General features: G+C 61.7%; 2 protein-coding genes across 2 annotated transcripts; one reads left to right on the forward strand and one right to left on the reverse strand.

Moving 5' to 3' along the window:
- The first annotated feature begins 1448 nt into the window (after window positions 1-1448).
- MPEG1 (macrophage expressed 1) lies at window positions 1449-4403 on the forward strand. Its single transcript, XM_054197668.1, has one exon. The coding sequence runs from the start codon at window positions 1492-1494 to the stop codon at window positions 3652-3654; it is 2163 nt and encodes a 720-aa protein (XP_054053643.1). The 5' UTR covers window positions 1449-1491; the 3' UTR covers window positions 3655-4403.
- Window positions 4404-4558: 155 nt separating this feature from the next.
- On the reverse strand, window positions 4559-14849 carry DTX4 (deltex E3 ubiquitin ligase 4). The gene is made up of 9 exons (XM_054197669.1): window positions 14512-14849; window positions 10527-11250; window positions 9622-9683; window positions 9325-9486; window positions 9117-9178; window positions 8647-8799; window positions 7786-7947; window positions 7318-7407; window positions 4559-6926 (listed from the first exon to the last, which is right to left on the reverse strand). The coding sequence occupies exons 1-9, from the start codon at window positions 14720-14722 to the stop codon at window positions 6693-6695; spliced, it is 1860 nt and encodes a 619-aa protein (XP_054053644.1). The 5' UTR covers window positions 14723-14849; the 3' UTR covers window positions 4559-6692.
- Between the last annotated feature and the right edge of the window lie 3061 nt (window positions 14850-17910).

A 17910-nucleotide genomic window follows, 5' to 3' on the forward strand; every position in this document is an offset into this window, starting at 1 on the left:
ACAGCATCGGATGGCTCACAGCAGCAGACACAGCATGGGGAAGCCCTGGTTTCTGTTTGGGAGCTGCTCCTGCATGGTGGAGAGACGAGGCAGCTCCTGTCTGCCCCACAGGGCTTCTCTCCCTCCTCCGATCGCGGGGGCCACAGCCATCGCCGGCCACAGCTCTCTGCCAGGCCAAGCCACTGCTTAGGCTTCAAAGTTGGGTGGCAGTGAAACCCGTAGCTGGATTTTAGGTGAGGTGACCCCACAGCCCACTCTGAAATACAGATGGCTCCAGGTGGTGTGGGAGCCTCCACCAAGGGGCTCCCCACACCAGGGTTTTCCAGCTACTGTGGGCCCAAGCCCCACACTGGGGCCAACAAGGCCATCCCCGGCCGTGTTGCTGTCGTCTGTCCCCCTGGCTCCCAGCATTATCCTGGCAAACGCACACATGCATCTTCGGTCCCCCTGTCTCGCTTCAGCCTCGTCCCATGCCAGAACCGTCCTGGGAAGAGGAACTACTGAGCAAAAATAGGGGAAGTGAGCCTGTCCATATGGAAAGTCACAGCTTTCACAGCAGAAGCTGCTTTAACTGTTTATTCCCCAAAACATGCAGCAGCTGCCCTGTGCCGCTGAAACTGGGACTCAGCCAAGCATCAGCATCCCTGGGCAGAGCCGGCTCAGTACCACTGTGACCAGCTTCCCGCGGCCCAGAAACCCCACGCAGGAGGTGCTTGTCCCAGCTGGGGCACTGCGGGCCCTGGGGGGAGGACAGGGGTGGGGTAGAGGGAGCTAGAGAGGGCCCTAATGTATGTTTGGTGGGGGGGGGGGGACACCTGTGCCGTGGGCTGGCTACCTCCAAACCCACCAGTGTCTGCCCCAGGGTCTTGGCCAGCCTCTTCCCCAAGACAGAAGGGAAACAAGCACCACACTGGCCCACCCCACTGAAACCACACTGCATGCCCTCCCTGCTTCCTCTCCTCACCTCTGACACAGAGGAAAGCCTTGGAGTCAGCAACAAAGTCCATGCGACAAAGGCCAGATGTCACCCCATCACGTAAGCAGGACCCCAGGGCAGTGGGGCTGGGGACAGATCCCTTGCACGGCACAAAGGAGCCAGGGTCACCCAGGGGCAGGGGGGATTCATCTGGGGGAGTCACCCAGCCATTGGTCGAGGGAGATTCCCCCAGTGAAATTCCCTGGGCATAGTGAAGAGCCGAAGGCAAGATTTCTCCCTGGCCCATCCCCAGCAGAGCAATTTCATGGGGACGGAGCTTTTGCAACAAGGGAGGCAATGAGCTCCGGGCACCTTTACTTTCTGCTCCCCGCCTGCTTGTCTCAGCTCCACTCAGTCATTTCTCACATTCATCAGTTCTCACTTCTCCTTTCCCTTTTGTTAATTCAACCCCCAAAAGGAGGAACCACCCCGCAGCTGCACCCCCAGACAGCTCATTTCCCCAGCTCCCGCCTCACTGCTCAGACGTCTGGCGAGGGTCCTGCGCCGGTTCAGCCATGGGCTGGGTGCTGTGCGGGCTCCTGCTCGCCTGGATGTCGGTGGCTGGGGTGAGAGGCGCTGAGTGGTCCCAGGAGCTCTCCTCCTCTGTGGGGTTTCCAGAGTGCAAGAGGGCCCTGAAGCTCCCAAGTCTGGAAGTCTTACCAGGGGGAGGCTGGGATAACCTCAGGAATTTGGATATGGGCAGAGTCATCAACCTGGGCTACTCGCTGTGCAAGACCACAGAAGATGGATCTTATATCATCCCAGATGAGATCTTCACTATCCCTCGCAAGCAGAGCAACCTGGACATCAACTCTGAGATCATCGAGTCCTGGAAAGATTACCAAAGCATCACCTCTGCCTCCATCAACCTGGAGCTGTCCCTCTTCTCCTCCATCAATGGCAAGTTCTCCTATGACTTCCACCGGACCAAGACCCACCAAGTGAAAGACCGTGCTGTCACCACCCGAGTGCAAGTCAGGAACCTGGTTTACACTGCCAAGATCGACCCAGGGGCGGTCCTGGACAAGGGCTTCAAGAAGCAGCTGCTGACAATTGCCAGCCACCTGGAGAATAACCAGACACGGATGGCTGATTTTCTGGCCGAGGTGCTGGTGCTTAACTATGGCACCCACACCATCACCTCCGTGGATGCCGGAGCCAGCTTGGTGCAGGAGGATCAGATCAAGGCAACCTTCCTGAAGGACAGCTGGGCCACCCGGAGTGCTGTCACCACTTCAGCTGGCGTGGCCTTCCACAGCATCATCGGTGTAAAAAGTGAGGAGTCCCTGGATGTCACCTCTGACCTCACCAAGCAGTATATGGGGAACCGCACGAATTCCAGGGTGGAGAGCATCGGCGGGACCCCCTTTTACCCAGGCATCACCCTCAAGACCTGGCAGGAGGGGATCAGAAACCAGCTGGTGGCTCTCGACCGCTCAGGGCTGCCCCTGTACTTTTTCATCAACCCCAGCACCCTGCCAGAGCTGCCCACCCCCACAGTGAAGAAGCTGGCCAGGCGAGTGGAGCTGGCTATTCGCCGCTACTACACCTTCAACACCTACCCAGGCTGCACCGATGCCACGTCAGCCAACTTCAACTTCCATGCCAATGCCGATGATGGGTCCTGCGAGGGTGCCATGACCAACTTCACCTTTGGGGGAGTCTTCCAGGAGTGTGCCAGGCTGGCCGGCCCCGACACCAGCACACTGTGCCAGGGGCTGGAGCAGAGGAACCCACTTACTGGGGCTTTCTCCTGCCCCACCACCTACACTCCGGTGCTGCTGGGCGTGCAGGAGCGGGAGGAAGGCCACAGCCATCTGGAGTGCCACAAGAAGTGCACCCTGGGCATCTTCTGCCACCGCGAGTGCAGGGACGTCTTCTGGCTCTCCCGGGTGCAATTCAGCGCCTACTGGTGCGCTACGAGTGGGCCAGTGGCTCCAAACTCGGGCTATCTCTTTGGGGGGCTGTTCAGCGCCCACAGCGCCAACTCCATCACTGGTGCCCAGTCCTGCCCCTCAGGGTACTTTCCACTGAAGCTCTTCGATGAGCTCAGGGTGTGCGTGAGCCAGGATTACGAGCAGGGCAGCCAGTACGCGGTGCCCTTTGGGGGCTTCTTCAGCTGCCAGGCAGGGAACCCCTTGGCGGGGCGGCACCAGGGCACTGCCGAGGACCCCTATGCCAAGAGCTGCCCCCCAGGCTTCAGCCAGCACTTGGCGCTCATCAGCGATAGCTGCCAGGTGGAGTACTGTGTCCAGGCTGGCATCTTCACAGGGGGCTCACTGCCGCCCGCCCGCCTGCCACCCTTCACCCGGCCCCCCACCAACCTGCCGACCATCAACACTGTGCTGGTGAGCAGCGGGGATGGGGACAACACCTGGGTAAGGGACGGGCAGAGCCACGCGTGGCGGCTGGCCGGGCCAGAAGAGATGCAGCACGCAGCAGAGATGGTGAGGGGCCAGGGGCTGACGGGGGGCAAGATAGCTGGCGTCACCGTGGCAGTCCTGGCAGGGCTGGCCACCATCCTGGCAACGGTCTGCTACAGCCGCTGGAGGTACAAGGCGAGGGGGTACCGCGCGATGGGTGAAGGGAACAGTCTGGTGGCTGCAAGCCCTGAGGACAGCACGGTGCTGAGTGTGGGCGAGGGGTACCAGCAAGAGCCAGAGGGGCTGATGGCGTGAGCACTTCCCCTTCCCTGCAGTTGCCAGGCTACACCTTGTGCCCCAAACCCGGCCAAAGTCCCCTGCCCACCCCCCTTTTCCAGAGGCAAAGCTACGCAGCACCAACAGCCCCCTGACCTCACCCCCCCAGAGCCGAGAGTCCCTGTCCCCACAGAGGCCCCAGGCTCTCCCCTCCATGGGGCAACACATGCTGTCACCCTCCACCAGGCCCCCAAGCTCAGCCTTGAGCACCTGGGAGGCTCCGTGGCCCTTCAGATATCCCTCCCTAGCTGACCTCAGAGGCCAACTCCCAAGGTCAACCCACCACTGGGGCCCATCACGATGTCCCTCTGCCAGCCCCTGCACCTCCATGGCTGCATCCCCCTCCTCAAGCAGTGCTGGGCCTTTGCACCTTCAGAGGTAAGTGAGGTTTCCCTCCACTGCAAGCCATGCCCCAGCTGTCCCCCCACCCGAAAACCAAAAAGAGGGGATCCAGGGCCCTTCAACAAGCTGCTGGGGACACTGAGGTGCCCAAGGAGAAGGAAATCTGAGCACAGACGCTTTCTTCCCCCCTCAAAAAGCCAGGGGAAGCTGTGCAAACCCCTACCCTCCCCTGACACACAGGAACACCAGCAGGACTTGCACGTCCACGGTGGAGACTTGCTGCTTGTAAAAACATTGGGTGGGGATGCCTGCTGGGGCCCGAGGCCTGGGAAAAGAGGTCCCAGCCCTCTGAGCCCCCCAGCTACCACAGGCACGCAGGGCCAGCACAGACGCCATTAGCAATGCTTTGCCTCAGGGGAAAGGAGGGAGCAGAGGGGCCCCGTGGGGACGCACCGAGTTAGCCACTGATTTCTGCCCGCGGCAACCGAAGGGCAACCCCTGTCTCCATGTATATCTATCGGGATAGATATACACACGCATGCAGAGAGGCACGGATCAGTTTTATTTCAGCCAGCAACTAATTGCGTAGGCAACAGAGCATTAAAAAAGAAAAAAAAAAAGTCACATTGTAAAAAGACTGTGTCACATTAAGAGCCGTCAGGCCGGCAGCTGGGGAGGGTGGGTGACACCACCCCACCCCCCCTCCCCCCCTTCCTCCCCCAGATCACGGGAGGGTTTTGCATAGCTCCAGCCAGGGTTTTTCTGCAGTGGGGGAAGCCCGGGGCTCGGGTGGAGGAGAAATCACAGTCCTGCAGCTCTCCCCTGGCTGCAGAGCTGCCTGAAAAGGGGTTTTCCGGGGGAGAGGTTTTCTCCCTTGAGGTAGAAAATAACAACCCATGCTAAGGACGGCTGGAGACAGACCGGTGCAAAGGGGCATCAGGGGGATGAGGGGTACCTGGCCCTCCCCATGGTGCCCCCTCACTTGCCTGGCCACACAGACGACGGACAGAAGACAACAGAGAGGCCAAGCCGTGCAGGGACAGCAAGCGTCCCCTGCCATCCGCTTTATTGACCCCCCCTCCCCATGGGGCAGCCAGCTGGGGGCCATGCGTCCCCGGGCTAGGGAGAGGAAAAACAGCGACGACAACAGAACCGTGCACAGCAGGACAGGTCCCCCTCCCACACCGCCGTCCCCTGGGACAGAGGGCGAGGTGACCCCCCCAGGAAAACAGGAGGGGAATGCAACAAAACAGGCTGGGAGGCCACAGTCCCCCAGGGAGCACCAGTGCGGGGCTGGGGGCAGCCTAGGCAGCAGCAGGTGCTGCCCCTGATTCCACTCTCCAATGCTGGGGGTCCTATGGGACAGGGGCATGAGCACAGCCAGCCCCCAGGGCAGCCCCCAAGGCCGTGGCCACCTGCCCGGCACCTCATCACAAGAGGGTCTGAAAGGGCCTCTGTGAAGTCCCCTGGGGGCTGGCAGGGACCCAAGATGCCATGCAACAACCCCTCCCCTGCCCCCGTCACCCACACTCCCTTCCCCATGCCAACCCCCCCGCCCCAGCCCAGAACTGCTGTGCCAACCCACCGCCAGCAGCGGCCTCCTCCCAGCCCCACAAGGGACCTCTGTGGATGGTGCTGGCATGCAGCAGGAAGGGGAACGGAGCCCACCACACCTGTGTCTGGCCCCCCAGGGACCCACAGGTGACAGCCCCACTGTGAGGCACTGACCCCTTTGGGGCTGGGAGGGGTCCCCAGAGTAGGGGAGCGGCACTGCCCCTGTTCCGTCTCCTCCCCGAGCGCCACTAGGCGCAGTCCCCAGTCCAGCCGCAGCATCCCATTCTCCCAGCCCCCAGGCCACCTCCCAGAACGCCACCACCTATATGTACATATATACGACAAAACCCCAAAACACGAGGTATATAAAAATTCAACGCGGGGACGCCCCCATACGAACAGTTCAAGGAACCCACTATGGGGCAGGGGGGAGACAGGCCAGTAAACATGTCCCCCCCCCGCCCCAACTTTCTACCACCCACAGCCCCCTACCCGGCTGGGGCGGGGGCAGCCCAGATAAGGGGACCCTGCAGGGCACAGCTCAGACATAGCCAGGAGGAGAAGGGCGCACGGGACTGGGGGGCCAGCTGAGGCAGACCGTGCCCCTGCCCCCAGCCTCCATGGACACAGGAGACCAGTGGGGAGGTACCGGACAAGACAAACAAACGAATAAATGGCTGAGGGACGAGGCAGAGCGAGGGGGACTCCCACGATCCCCCCCCTCCCACCCCAGGCCAGGTCCCAGCCACAGGTGGGTGTCAGGGGCACCGGGCCAGGCTGGGACCGTGGGACGGATGCGGAGGGAGGGGCAGCCTGGCACCCCCCAAGCCCTCAGCATGGCAGCAGCAGGGATAGGACACTGGCCAGACAGAAGCGCCAAGCTGGCGTGAAGCCCCGCGGCTCTGTGGGGGGAGGCTCCCTTCCCAGGGGAGTGAAGGGGCTGGTCAAAAGGACCTTCTCCCGCGTCCCCAGACTGGAGATGCTCCCGCTGGGTGGGTGCCACCGGGAGCAGGGAGCCCCAGGTGTCCCCTGCAAAGCCCTCCCCAGACGGGTTTCTCCAGCAGCTTTATCCTTGGGGGCGAGGACATGGGTGCCCCTTCCCTTGCCTCCCTGACGTGGTCTCAGTCCTTCTCCTGTGCCAGGCTCTCCTCCGTGATGCCCTGGGCCGCGAGCTCAGCGAGGACATTGTCCAGGTAGTTGATGTCAGGGTAGCCGTGGCCAGTGAGGTTGGAGCCAAACTCTGTCTTGTGGTGGATCTCGTTCCAGATCACCGTGTCTGACTCGCCTGTGGTGCTTGAAGTCCCGATGGCGAAGATCAAGCGCCGATCCCAGGCTACCAGCAGCAATTTCAGTACCTGTGGAGAGGAGAGATAGGGCAGGCAGCAAGGCAAACGCTGGGGGGAAGCACCCACTTCTGCTCAGGGCACACCTGATCATCCTGGTACACGCCAGCAATGTGGGCAACCCACCATCAAGCCCTCCCAGGGAGCTCAGGATCCCAGCATGGGGTCCTACCCCAACCAAAATAGTGGGACCAGGCTGCAGAGCTCTCCCAGCGCATAGGAACATCACTGGGCTCCTGCAGAGCATGCTGGATGGGCTACAGGGAAAACTTCCACCCAGATTTGATTGCATAAGCCTGATCTGCTTTTCCCCATGCTCCCAATAGCTACTCATTCCCTCTCCCCTGCGATATGCCCTTGAGCATGCCTTGGCCAGCAGCAGCCACCCGGGTGAGCCCCTCACCTTTCTGCCCTTCTCGCTGTCTGGCAGGTAGCAGTGCCGGGGGAAGCCGCGGGCAGTGAAGCTCTTCCCGGGGTTTGGATGCTCCGGTCCCTGTAGTGTGTGGAGTGGGAGAGGAACAAAACCCTTTTGGAGCTCAGAAGGATGCTCTGGGCACAAGGTAACCCCCCAACCTCAGTGGACGTAGAGATGCTTGCTGCTGTGCTGGGCGACCACGCTCCAGCATGGTGGCCCTAAATGCCACTGTCCCCCTTGCCACCAAGCAGATGGGGCCAACACTTTCATGTAGATGTACTCCAGACTTCCCACAACATCCTTATGGACACATCTCCCAAGACATTGTTGAATCCAGAGCCCTGAGTCAAAGCACGAGCTGCAGCATGACCCAGGGGTGACGCAGCAGCGACAAGGGCCACCAGCCCCCACGTGGGACCATCCATGTACCCCCCTGGGCCCAAGGCCAGGCCGTACCTGCACCCCTGGGGGGATGTTGTAGATGATGCGGATGGTTTTGCAGTCAGAGTGACCAGGCAGCGCATGAGGGATGATGTGATACTCCATCTTTCCCGGGGGCTGTGTCCCCGTCTTCACCCCATAGATGGTTTTGCAGGTGGGACACTGGAGGCTCCCATCCTGAGAGCAGGAAAAGAAGGGAGCATAATGAAACCCGTATCCTCCAGCACCGCGCCAGACTGGGCACTTTGTCCCTGAGCAGCACTGAATGCCGTTCTCATCATGAAAGCGGCAATTTCAAATACACTCAGGAAGCAGGAGGTAGGGCTGGGAGAATTTGCTACAGAGACCTAACATTAACCAAAAAACTGAGGTCTGCGTTTCTTTTCCTCACCAGTTTTACAGTCCTCACTACTTTCCCTACCTCTGTTTTGGGGTTGTTTGTTTATTTTTCAAAGAGGGAAAGATAATAAATATTAAAAAAAAACAAGCAACATGAAACACATTTTCCTGGGAATGTCAAGCATAAGGGCCATTTGCAGGGGGCTCAGCAAAGCCCACCTGTGGCTGGAAAAGCACAGCCCAGTGCCAGATAGCTCTGCTCAAACATGCAGGGATCACACTTCATCACCACTAACCCTGGGAAGGAAAGCAAGGACATAAAACTGGGCATAGTCGGGGGAAAAACACCTATGCAGCCCTGTATTCTGATTTAGCGGTCCCAGAGTGCTTGCCGCTGATAAAAAATTAAACTCTCCATCAGGGCGGAGAGGTCAGAGTCCTCCAGGGCAGCAGGACTCAAGCACTGAGGGCAGGTGGAGGCCAGCGCAGGTTGCTAAGCCAGGGGCTCGGACATCCCTCAGGTCTGCAGCTTTGCACCTTGTTGCCATTGTTGTACATAGCGACCAGGCAGTGGAGGTGGAAGACGTGGCCGCATTTCACCAGCTTCCCCACCAGGTCGGGCTTGATGGCCGGCTGGGGTCCCTTGTAGCCGGAGGGTGCAGAGAGGCGTTCCATGCAGATGGTGCAGTCCTGCACGGAAGGGAGGAGAGAGTCAGATGGATGGATGCAGCTGGAGTCTCGCCAAGAACATGGGGCTGATGAGCTGCCCTGCTCTTGTCCAGGGACCAGCACCCACCCCTGGTCCCGTGCCATCACCCTGGGCCACCGCAGGGGCCAGCCAGCACATGCATGCAGCACACAGCCCCTCTTCAGAGAGGGACAGGGCAGAGCCACGAGGGGTGGCGGGAGAAGCCTGCATGGCATGGGGGCATCGCCCGTGTCCCCAGTCGCTCTTCCCAGAGCAAAGCACCCTGGGGAGACCCCGGCGCAACCCCCACTGCTCGCACCTCATCCGGTGGATGCCGCACCTTCTGCAGGTATTTTTTCAGTACCTCCTCCGGGGTTTTGCCTGCAGGAGAGCAAGAGTCAGAGGCGCTGGAGGGCAGCGTGGGGGAAACCCACTGCTGGGGGCAGCAGGAGGGGATGGGGGAGACAGGGGAACCAGGTAGGGAAGGGGAGACAGGAACAGGGGCCAAGCAGCAAAGTGCCTCTCACCCTTCTTGGCCTGTTTCTTGGTGGTCTTGCGGCAGGTGTGGGAGATGCCGGGGATGGACTGGATCTCGCTTTTGCTGACTGGTGGGGGGTGCAGCACCAGCTTGGGGGGCCGTGTCAGGCAGACGGGCAGCCCAGCTGCACTCATTAGGATCCCTGTGATCCCTAGGTGAGAGGGTTCGAAATGGCACTGAGGAACCAGCGCCACACCAAACCCCAGATGTTCTCCCAAAAAACCACCCTGCTGGGGCTGACTTCACCCGGGGAGACCAGCACCATGGGCACCAGCCCCATCCTCACCTGCCAGCGCTGGGTTGACGGGACTGGAGCCAGTGAGGTTCTTCACGGGGACAGTGGGGACTCTGTGAAGAGCCAGCAGAGACCACGTCAGGGCCAGCAGCAGGCACCCACGTCCCCACAGCCCCCAGGGGCCAGAAGGGGCCAGACAATAGTTGCCTGAGCAACTGCACGGGCCCTGGCTGGAAACAGAGAATCCCCCCGACGGGGCGACGTGCCCCCCCCCCGCCTTTTCTCTTGCTCTTTAGAAACCCTGCCTGCGTCTCCATTCATGGCTCCTTTTTGTCACCGCTCCCTGGGCTGGTCTGTTGTTTTTTTCCCCCCTTTTCTCCTACGGCCGCGGCGTCGCTGCCACAGCTCTTTCCCCCGCCTCCCCTTGGGGCTGTCTTCCATGGGAAAGTTTCCCAGCGGATCATAAGCGGAGGGAAGGGGGAGGATGGAGAGGGAGAGGAAAGGGGCCAGGCTGCAACAGAAGGCTGACGGCAGAGCCAGACAAAGAGGAGAAACAAGCTCATTAACTGCCCACCCCCTCAAAAAAAAAAGTGTCTTTGGAGGGTGGGGGTCTGGAGGGACCCCTTCTCATGGGGCCTGAATAGGTTTTTCTTTGGGTCTTTTGCAGTCCCCCACCCATCCCCTGCCACCAAGAGAAAGAGCAGCCTCAGCCTCCTCATTGAGATGCAGGAGCCACGCCATCCCCACTCCAGTCGCCAGGCACCCGCGGGGAAGGCGAGGGGCCCAGCAGAGCCCTCCACCCACAGGAGGTTAGGGACCGCCGAGGTCCATCTCCAACCAGGCTCAGGGGGAGCTGCAGTGGCCCCTCTGTGCCCCAGGGAGGGGGAAGAAAAAAAAAATCGCGCTGCCCCCTTTTCCCCCCAACTACCCTCTCGCTCGCACACGGCATGACTCACCCAGAGGCGATGAGCACCCGGGACTGGGCAATGGCCAGGCGCTGGAGGTGGTTGCGGTTCAGGGTGCCAAGGCCAGGACGGGATGCCTTGCCACTGTCGGTGCCGGGGGGGCTGGCGTTGGAGCTGGCCGAGCTCAAGGTGGGCGTGCTGGCTGCCTGACGCCGGCTCCCTTGGGCTGCCAGTGGCTTCAGCGAGCCACGCACTGCAGCCATACTGTCGGGCGCCTTGGTCCCTGGGGCTGGCGCTGGGGCTTTGGGGGCAGCAGGTGGCACAGCAGGGGCTTTGCGGGACTGCAGGGTGGCAGTGCCGGGACCAGCGGCTGACACAGTGGCTTTGACGCTCATGACCAGGAGGCACTGGGGACAGGCGCAGGCAGGGACCGGGGGGGCTGCCGCTGCCCCAGGGCTGGCTGGCCAGGACTGTGACTTGGGCAGGGTGCCTGAGACCAGGGGGTAGACCATGTCAAGGCGACGACGGACGCGTCGCTTGCGCTGGGTCTGCCGGTTGATCTGGCCCATGGTGGCAAAATCGATGACGTAGCAGAAGCCAATGGCACTTAGGTCCACCCAGGGGTGCTGCTTCTCATAGGCGCGCTGGATGGTGATGCCCACATCCATGTCGTACGGTGTCCAGGACCCACTGTCGTTCTCCCACTCCCACACAACTCCCTTGCCTGGTGCTGATGATGGGTCATAGTAGCTGCGCCGGACAGGACGGATAGTGCCTGAGGGAGGGTGAGAGATGCCGTCAGACCCTGGCGCCGGCACTCACCTGCGGGCGGGGAGTGAAACCACTCCAACCTGCCCCGCCAGTGCTGTTCTGCAAGGGGACAGGATAGCTTTCCAGCTCAGCTGTTGTCCCCACCCTGCTGGGGGACTGGTGTGCCTTGGTTTCCCCAGGACGCTGCCTGCAAGCTGCCTGGCTGCTGGCACACCCGAAGGGCTGGGGAGCCCCTGGGCTGTACGCGCATGGAACTGGGTGCACCTCCAGTGTGACAGGGGTGAGAGAAGGGCAGATTTCACCCCCGTCAGTCTACAGTGGCAGCCGCCCTCCCAGCCCTAGCGTGCAGCCACTCAGCCCTGATGGGGAAACACGGAACCACAAGCTTGGCCGCTCCAACCTGCTCCGAGGGGTCTTCCATGGGAGCCCAATGACACCAGGAGTGTAGGCACCGGACTCCTGTAGTGCCCTGTCTGCCTCTCAGCTCCAGACCAGGACAGGGGAATAAAAGATTTAAGGAGCAGCTCTGAGCCCCACCGTGGTGACATGCGCAGGGGAGCAGGGCTTGCACCAGGCCCACCGTCTGCAGCTGACAAACCGGCCCACAACGAAAACCCAGCCCATGGCACAGGGAAAATACCCATGAGGCTGAGCAAAGGAGTGTGAGCAGGGGCCCATGCCCAGCTCCTGCTCCACCATCAGCGAGCATTAAGAGTGAGATGAGAGCACAAAGCACGGAGGCTTTGTGGCTTGCATCCTTATTTTTGCTAGGCGTTTCCTTTCCCACTGCTCCCAGTCGACTAAGATGCATTCAAAGCACGACGCAAATTTTGGAAACTCCTACAATGAGGAGAAAGCCTTCCTCTTTGGGATGTTTCATGGCACAACAGGGCTGGCTGAGCATGGCCAAGCTCAGCCTCGTGGCCCATCCTGAGCATATGATGAGTGCCCAGTTGTTTGGTTAATAGGTGGGATGAGCTCAGGAGCATTGCTGCCTCCATGCTCTTCTGCAAAACCCCATGGCTTGGCCCCACTGCCAGAGGTAGGAACAAGAAAGCTCAAAGGGAAGAAATAATAAGACTGCTTCTTCAGCTTTTCACCACGTGTCTTGTAAAGCCTGTGAGAATTTCAGTCCCCTTTCACCCCCACCGTCGGTCCCCACACAGGACTGCTTCCCACAAAAAAAGTGGGCCAAAGCGGAAAAGCTGTTTATTAGCACTAGTGACAGGCACACATCAAGCACCCTGTTTTGGAGAACAAGCTGCAACTGGACCCCAGGCAATCCAGGCCACCCATCCTGCAAAGGGGCACCCAGGGGAGAAAATCCGCTGGCGCTGGCAGCACAAAGTGCAGCCGGAGGGGAGCAGGGCAGTGATTTATCCTAATCCGGCGCGAGGTGGGGAGGGAGGCAGTGACGGCATGCGGCATCTGGCGGTCCCCGGGCGGCGGTGTGGGAACGCCGTGCGTCCCCCCAGCCCAGCACGGCCAGCCCGCCTCCCATTCAGCACGGGAAGAAAAGGGACAATAGCTATTCAGGGCCTGCCAGGGTCGCGACCCCCCCAAATCAGAACTGTTTAATGACCCAAAATACCAACATCCCCAGCAACCCAGAGAGAGACAGAACAATCCCCCTTTCAGGCCTCCTCCCCAGGCGACAATAGCCCTCAGAGGCTGGCCCCCAGCCCCGCCGCAGAGGTCCCTTGTCCCCACACCCCTAGGCAGGGGAGGGTCCCCGCCAGCCCCCAGGGCTGCTGGGGGAAGGAAGACAAAGGAGAATATCTGGCACCCCACTGCACCCAGCACCCCCTGTCCCAGAGACAAGGGACATTGGCTGGTCCCCTTCCCACAGCCATCATGGGGGTGTTGGGGGGACACAAATCCCCTGTGCCAGGCTCTCCCCCACGGGTGCCTGTGTCCCACATCCCAGACACTCCTAGGGCTGTAAGCACCCCATCACCTTGGGAATCCCTCCACACCACCATCACCCTGGGGACCCCTGTGCCTGCTCATTGCCCCCACACCCACCTTTACCTGTCCAAGCTACCATCCTGGGGAGCCCCCACCTGCCTGTGTGCTCCCTGAGCAGATCCCACCTGCTTAGGCCCCCACCCTGGGCACCCCCATCACTGCCATGACCCAGGGCAGGATTTGGCCCCCGAGCGCCATACAACACCTGGGCTTTGGGGTTGATGGCGGCCAGAGGTAGCACAGGGGAAGCTGGGCATGGCGCGGTAGGGCCCTGGGAAGGGTCTGCAGGGGACAGGCTCCGTGCACGAAGGGACGGTGGGCCAGGAGAGGAAAAGGCCGTAGCATGCAATCGGGTCCAGAGAGGTGCAGCAGGACCCCATAAGAGTCCAGGAACACGCAGGCAGGACCGGGCAGCACAGGATATGGCAAGCACCTGGGGACCAGGCAGGATGGCACAATGCAAGCAGCAGGAAACTCTGGGCAGCATGGGCTTGGGCAGGAGTGTGGGACTGGGCAGCGAGAAGCAGAGCTATGCAATTCCAGGGCAGGCAGAGCCGGGTAGTGCAGGGTAGGATGGGACCAGACAATGCAATCCAGGATCAGGCAGCACAGCCAGCAACGCAATGGGAGAGCGGGCGATGGGACATAAGGCAGGGCAAGGCAGCACAACGCAATACGGGGCCTGGGGAAGGCAGCGCGGTACAGCCCAGCTCCAGATCAGGCCGTGCAATGCAGCACAGGCCCCAGCAGCACAACGTTGTGCAACACTGTGCAATGCAATTCCAGGTCAGGCAGTGCTGTGCAATACCGGACCTGGCAGCAAAGCACCGCACGGTGCAACTCTGCGCCAACCACCGCCATGCAACAAGGACCTGGAAACACAGCGCAAATCCAGATCAGCCGTGTCAGGCAGGAAAGCACCTGACCCGGGCAAGGCAGCGGGGGCCTGGCGCTGCCACCCCGTGCACCGTGGTGCAGGGACTGGGCAGAGCGGCCGGACGGGACCCGGGAGCACAGCGCGGAGCAGGGACACGGCGGATCGGGGCGCGCGGAGCGGTGCGGGGCCGGGCAGTGCGGAAAGGCACGGCACAGTGCGGGGCAACTCCCCAGCGGGCAGCAAGCGCTGTGCGATGCCGGGCACCGCGGCGCTGAGCAACGCGGGGCCAGGGCGGGGAGTCCGGTGGGGCGGGCGGGCCGGGCCGCAGGCACCCGGCGACGCGAAGCAGCGCATAAGCGACGCGGAGCCCGGCGCAGGGCCCAGCCGGGACGGGGGTCGGCCCCCGTCGGTGTGACTCACCGGTGTCCTGGCGGAACTGGTGCATGGACTGCAGGTCGATGATGTAGGGCGCCAGGCGGCTGTCGGCTTGGCCCAGCACCACGCTGCCGCCCGCTCGCGGCCCGGCGCGGGCCACCGCCTCGATGTGGTGGCTGACGGCCGGGCTGTAGGGCCGCCACCGCCCGTGCTCGTTCAGCCATTCCCACACCACCACGGCCGAGGCCAGCAGCATGGCTCCGCCGCCTCCCCCGGCTCCGGCTCCGCTGGCCGCCGCAGACGCCCCCCGGCCGCTGCAGCCCGCCCCGGCGGCACTCGCATGCTCGGCGCGGCGCAGGGCTCTGCCCCCGCCCCGGGGCCGGCCGCCGAGCGGGCGCGGAGGCGAGGCCGCCCCTCAGCGCCGCGGGGCCGCAGCGCCGCTCCCCGGGCGGCGGCGGGAGGCGGCTCCGCCCCGCCCCGCCCCGCCCCGCCCCTGACGTCACCGCGCCGGCCCCGGCCCGGCGGCACCGAGCGCCCCGGCGGGGGGAGCGCGGCCGGGACGAACCATTCCCGCCGCGGGGGGGGCCGGGCGCGGCTCGGCACTGCGCGCCCCACGGGCTCCGTATCCTCCCCGGGACCCCCGGTGCCCCCGCGCTCCCACCCGGCACCCCTCCCAGTGCCCCCCGCACCTCGCCCGGGACCCCTCCCAGTGCCCCCTGCACCCCTACCCGGCACCCCCGGGACCCCCGTGCTCCCACACCCCTCACCGAGGCAGCAGGCCGGGTGCTGAGACAGAGCCCCCTGCGCGCCTGTCCCTCTGCGCCGCCCCCGCCCCAAGCCCACCGCCGTTGGGGATCAGGGTGTTGGGGGTCACGTGCCCGACAGCGAAACGTGGCCCGAGTGCTTTCACCATTCCCTTCTCTGGCGACTGCCCCTGGCCATGGCCCCTGGTGCACAAAAATGGGTTCAAAGCCCAAAATCACCATGTGCCTCGAGGAACACCCAGGCCATAACCCCTGCTCCCACACCCCAGCTCTCCCAGCTGCCTGCTGCGGTTTAGTTTCCTTGGGAACTGTTTTTTTGGGAGATTTTACGCAGCTTCAGCCCAACGTGAGGCTGCGAATCCTTCAAGATGCTCCTCCAACTTAGGCGTGCCTTGGCAGCCCAGTGGCTTTGCTGTGCAAGCCGAAACCAGTGCCACCAAAACCCGCGTGCTCCCGCTGGTGGTGTGACACGGATGCTCTGCTTTATGGTGACTCCCGGGACCAGAGCAGCCAGTGCTGTCCCTTCCCCACAGCCCCCAAAGAACTTCATCCTGAGCTTGTTCTTTTGCCAAGCACCACCCCAGGGCAGCCCCCAACGGCAGGATGTTGGTCACAGCCAAGTGCCAGCGTCAGGTCTCACCTCATTTAATGCTCCTGTGCTGACACACAAAACGCTAATTTGCCTGGATGTTAAACAAAACACCCACCATTGCCCGGTTTGGAGAGAACTGTGCAAATTGCACCCGTGTCCCACGCGCAGGGATTCCCCAGCACCTGCAAATCCCCTGGTCCATGGTCTGTGTCAGCTCAGAGAGTGACTCATGCCCAGGACGTGAGGTCCGTGGCTGGTGCCGCTCCTCTCCCGACAAACCTGTTTCCCAGGCACTGCCCGGCCCAGCGAGCATCCACCAGCCGTGCTTGCGGTGAGAAACCATTAGGCAAGATCTAAATAGAGGAAAGAACGGAAGAGAGGAAAAAACAAGGAGGGAAGAAACAGGTGGGGGCTAACTGCTGTGATGCCCGCTGGCGAGTGCTGTGGTGAGAGAGGAGGTGAACCGCAGCAGTTCAGGCAAATCTCCCCTTCCAGCTCGCCCTGAGACACGCAGGGCCACGCTCCAAGCGTGTTTTCCTGCAGGAAGGGAGGGCTCCCAGCCCTCCCCAGGAGGGCAGCGTGGTGACCGAGTGCCGCTCCTCTGGGTTCTCACCTGTGCCTTTGGGGCAGGCGAGCACAGCCAAGGCCGTGGCGGGGAAACGCAGGGAAACCTTTCCGCTGACTCAGGCAGGAGGAAAAGGTTTTCCTGCTATTAAAAAGGAAAGCATTGGTGAACTTTTCCCCCCTCCCCAGCTCAGGATCAAAAAGTCAGGGGCCAGCACTGCGATGCTGGCACGGGATTTTGCAAGGGGACGGGTGAGCCGGTGGGACTGGGTGGGGTGGGCGAGGGGTGAATTTATTTTCTCTCAGCACCCACTGCCGATGCCAGTGCCCAGGTACAGGCATGCCTGAGGTCAGGGAGCAGCCTCGGGCAGCTTAAAAGCTTTCCATCCCCACAAAGCGTGCCCAACACCCCCAGGCATTTAGCCCAAACATTTATTTTTTGAAATTAAACGCATCTGTGCGTTGGTTTTGGTGTCTCCTTCCCCACTGCAATTCAGGAGCGCAGCCCCCCCCCCCCTTTTCCCCCAGCACTGCAAATCGTCTTTGCAAAGCTCAATCTCGGATGGCTTTTTGGTGGGTTTTTACTTTGGAGGCGGCCATTTGGGGTCCTCAGTGGTGGTGGCCATGTGGGTATGACTGTCCTCCCCTCAAGCTCTTAATTTCTGTCTCCAAAATCAGCAGCTTCAGTCACCTCCAGGCACACAGATCAACTTAAATCCTGCAGCAATGCAAGTCCAAAGGGCCTCCCAGCAGCCAGGGAGCTCAGCCGTCGGATGCTCCTTGCCAAATCAGTTTATTACTGATTCTCTTTAGGGTCGCAGCTGAAAAGCTGAAAAATAACCTTAGAACCTGGCAGACTCAGACATCATCACCCCTCTACCGTGTGGTGGGGCCTTGCTGGCAGGGAAAGCACGAGACCTGGCGCCTCTCGCTCAGCCAGGCCATGGAGGTTTGGATTATGGTTTGCTTTTTTACATTGTTTTTGGTTACGGTGACGATTTCAAAACGTTGCGGGTGCTTTGCAAACACAGATGCACCCAGCGCCACTGGCAAGGTAGCAAGGAAGGAATAAGGAAGGTTGCAAAAGCATTGTTTCACGCTGCTGGGCACAGGCCAGGGAAGCCCCTGGAGCAATATCATCACCCACCTGCGATCCCTATTGCTGCTCTGACTCCTGGATCGCGGTTGCAGTGGCTGAGCTCGGCTCGCAGTGGCGCCAGCAGCTGATGCGGAAGGATCAAGTTGCAGGGACCCGTGCCAGGGCTGGGGCCAGCTCCCCAGGGATGTGAAGGTCACCTCACACCCGGGCTACAGCGGTGGGAGAAAAGGGGTCTGTTCCCCCCTGCTTGGGTCGGGAGGTTCAGCGATGAGTGTGTGGCACTGGGGCTGTGCGTGCCTTCCAGAGGGTGACGGGCAGCGGGTGGGTGAGGGTGCGAGCACCCAGGCACTGCTGAGCACCGGGGTGCAAGGGGAGAAAAGCAAGACGGCTTCAGGCACACAAGGCAGAGAAGGGCGGGAGAGAGA

This window comes from Rissa tridactyla, chromosome 4 (assembly GCF_028500815.1).
Source record: "Rissa tridactyla isolate bRisTri1 chromosome 4, bRisTri1.patW.cur.20221130, whole genome shotgun sequence".
NCBI lineage: Eukaryota > Metazoa > Chordata > Aves > Charadriiformes > Laridae > Rissa > Rissa tridactyla.

Excerpts from the sequence above, each read along its gene's own strand:
- MPEG1 (XM_054197668.1), top strand. The coding sequence starts at position 1,492 with ATGGGCTGGGTGCTGTGCGGGCTCCTGCTCGCCTGGATGTCGGTGGCT.
- DTX4 (XM_054197669.1), bottom strand. The coding sequence starts at position 14,722 with ATGCTGCTGGCCTCGGCCGTGGTGGTGTGGGAATGGCTGAACGAGCAC. Across the intron at positions 11,251-14,511 it reads CCAGTTCCGCCAGGACACCG|GCACTATCCGTCCTGTCCGG; the intron begins GTGAGTCACACC and ends ACCCTCCCTCAG. Across the intron at positions 7,948-8,646 it reads TGTACAACAATGGCAACAAG|GATGGGAGCCTCCAGTGTCC; the intron begins GTGCAAAGCTGC and ends TCCTGCTCTCAG.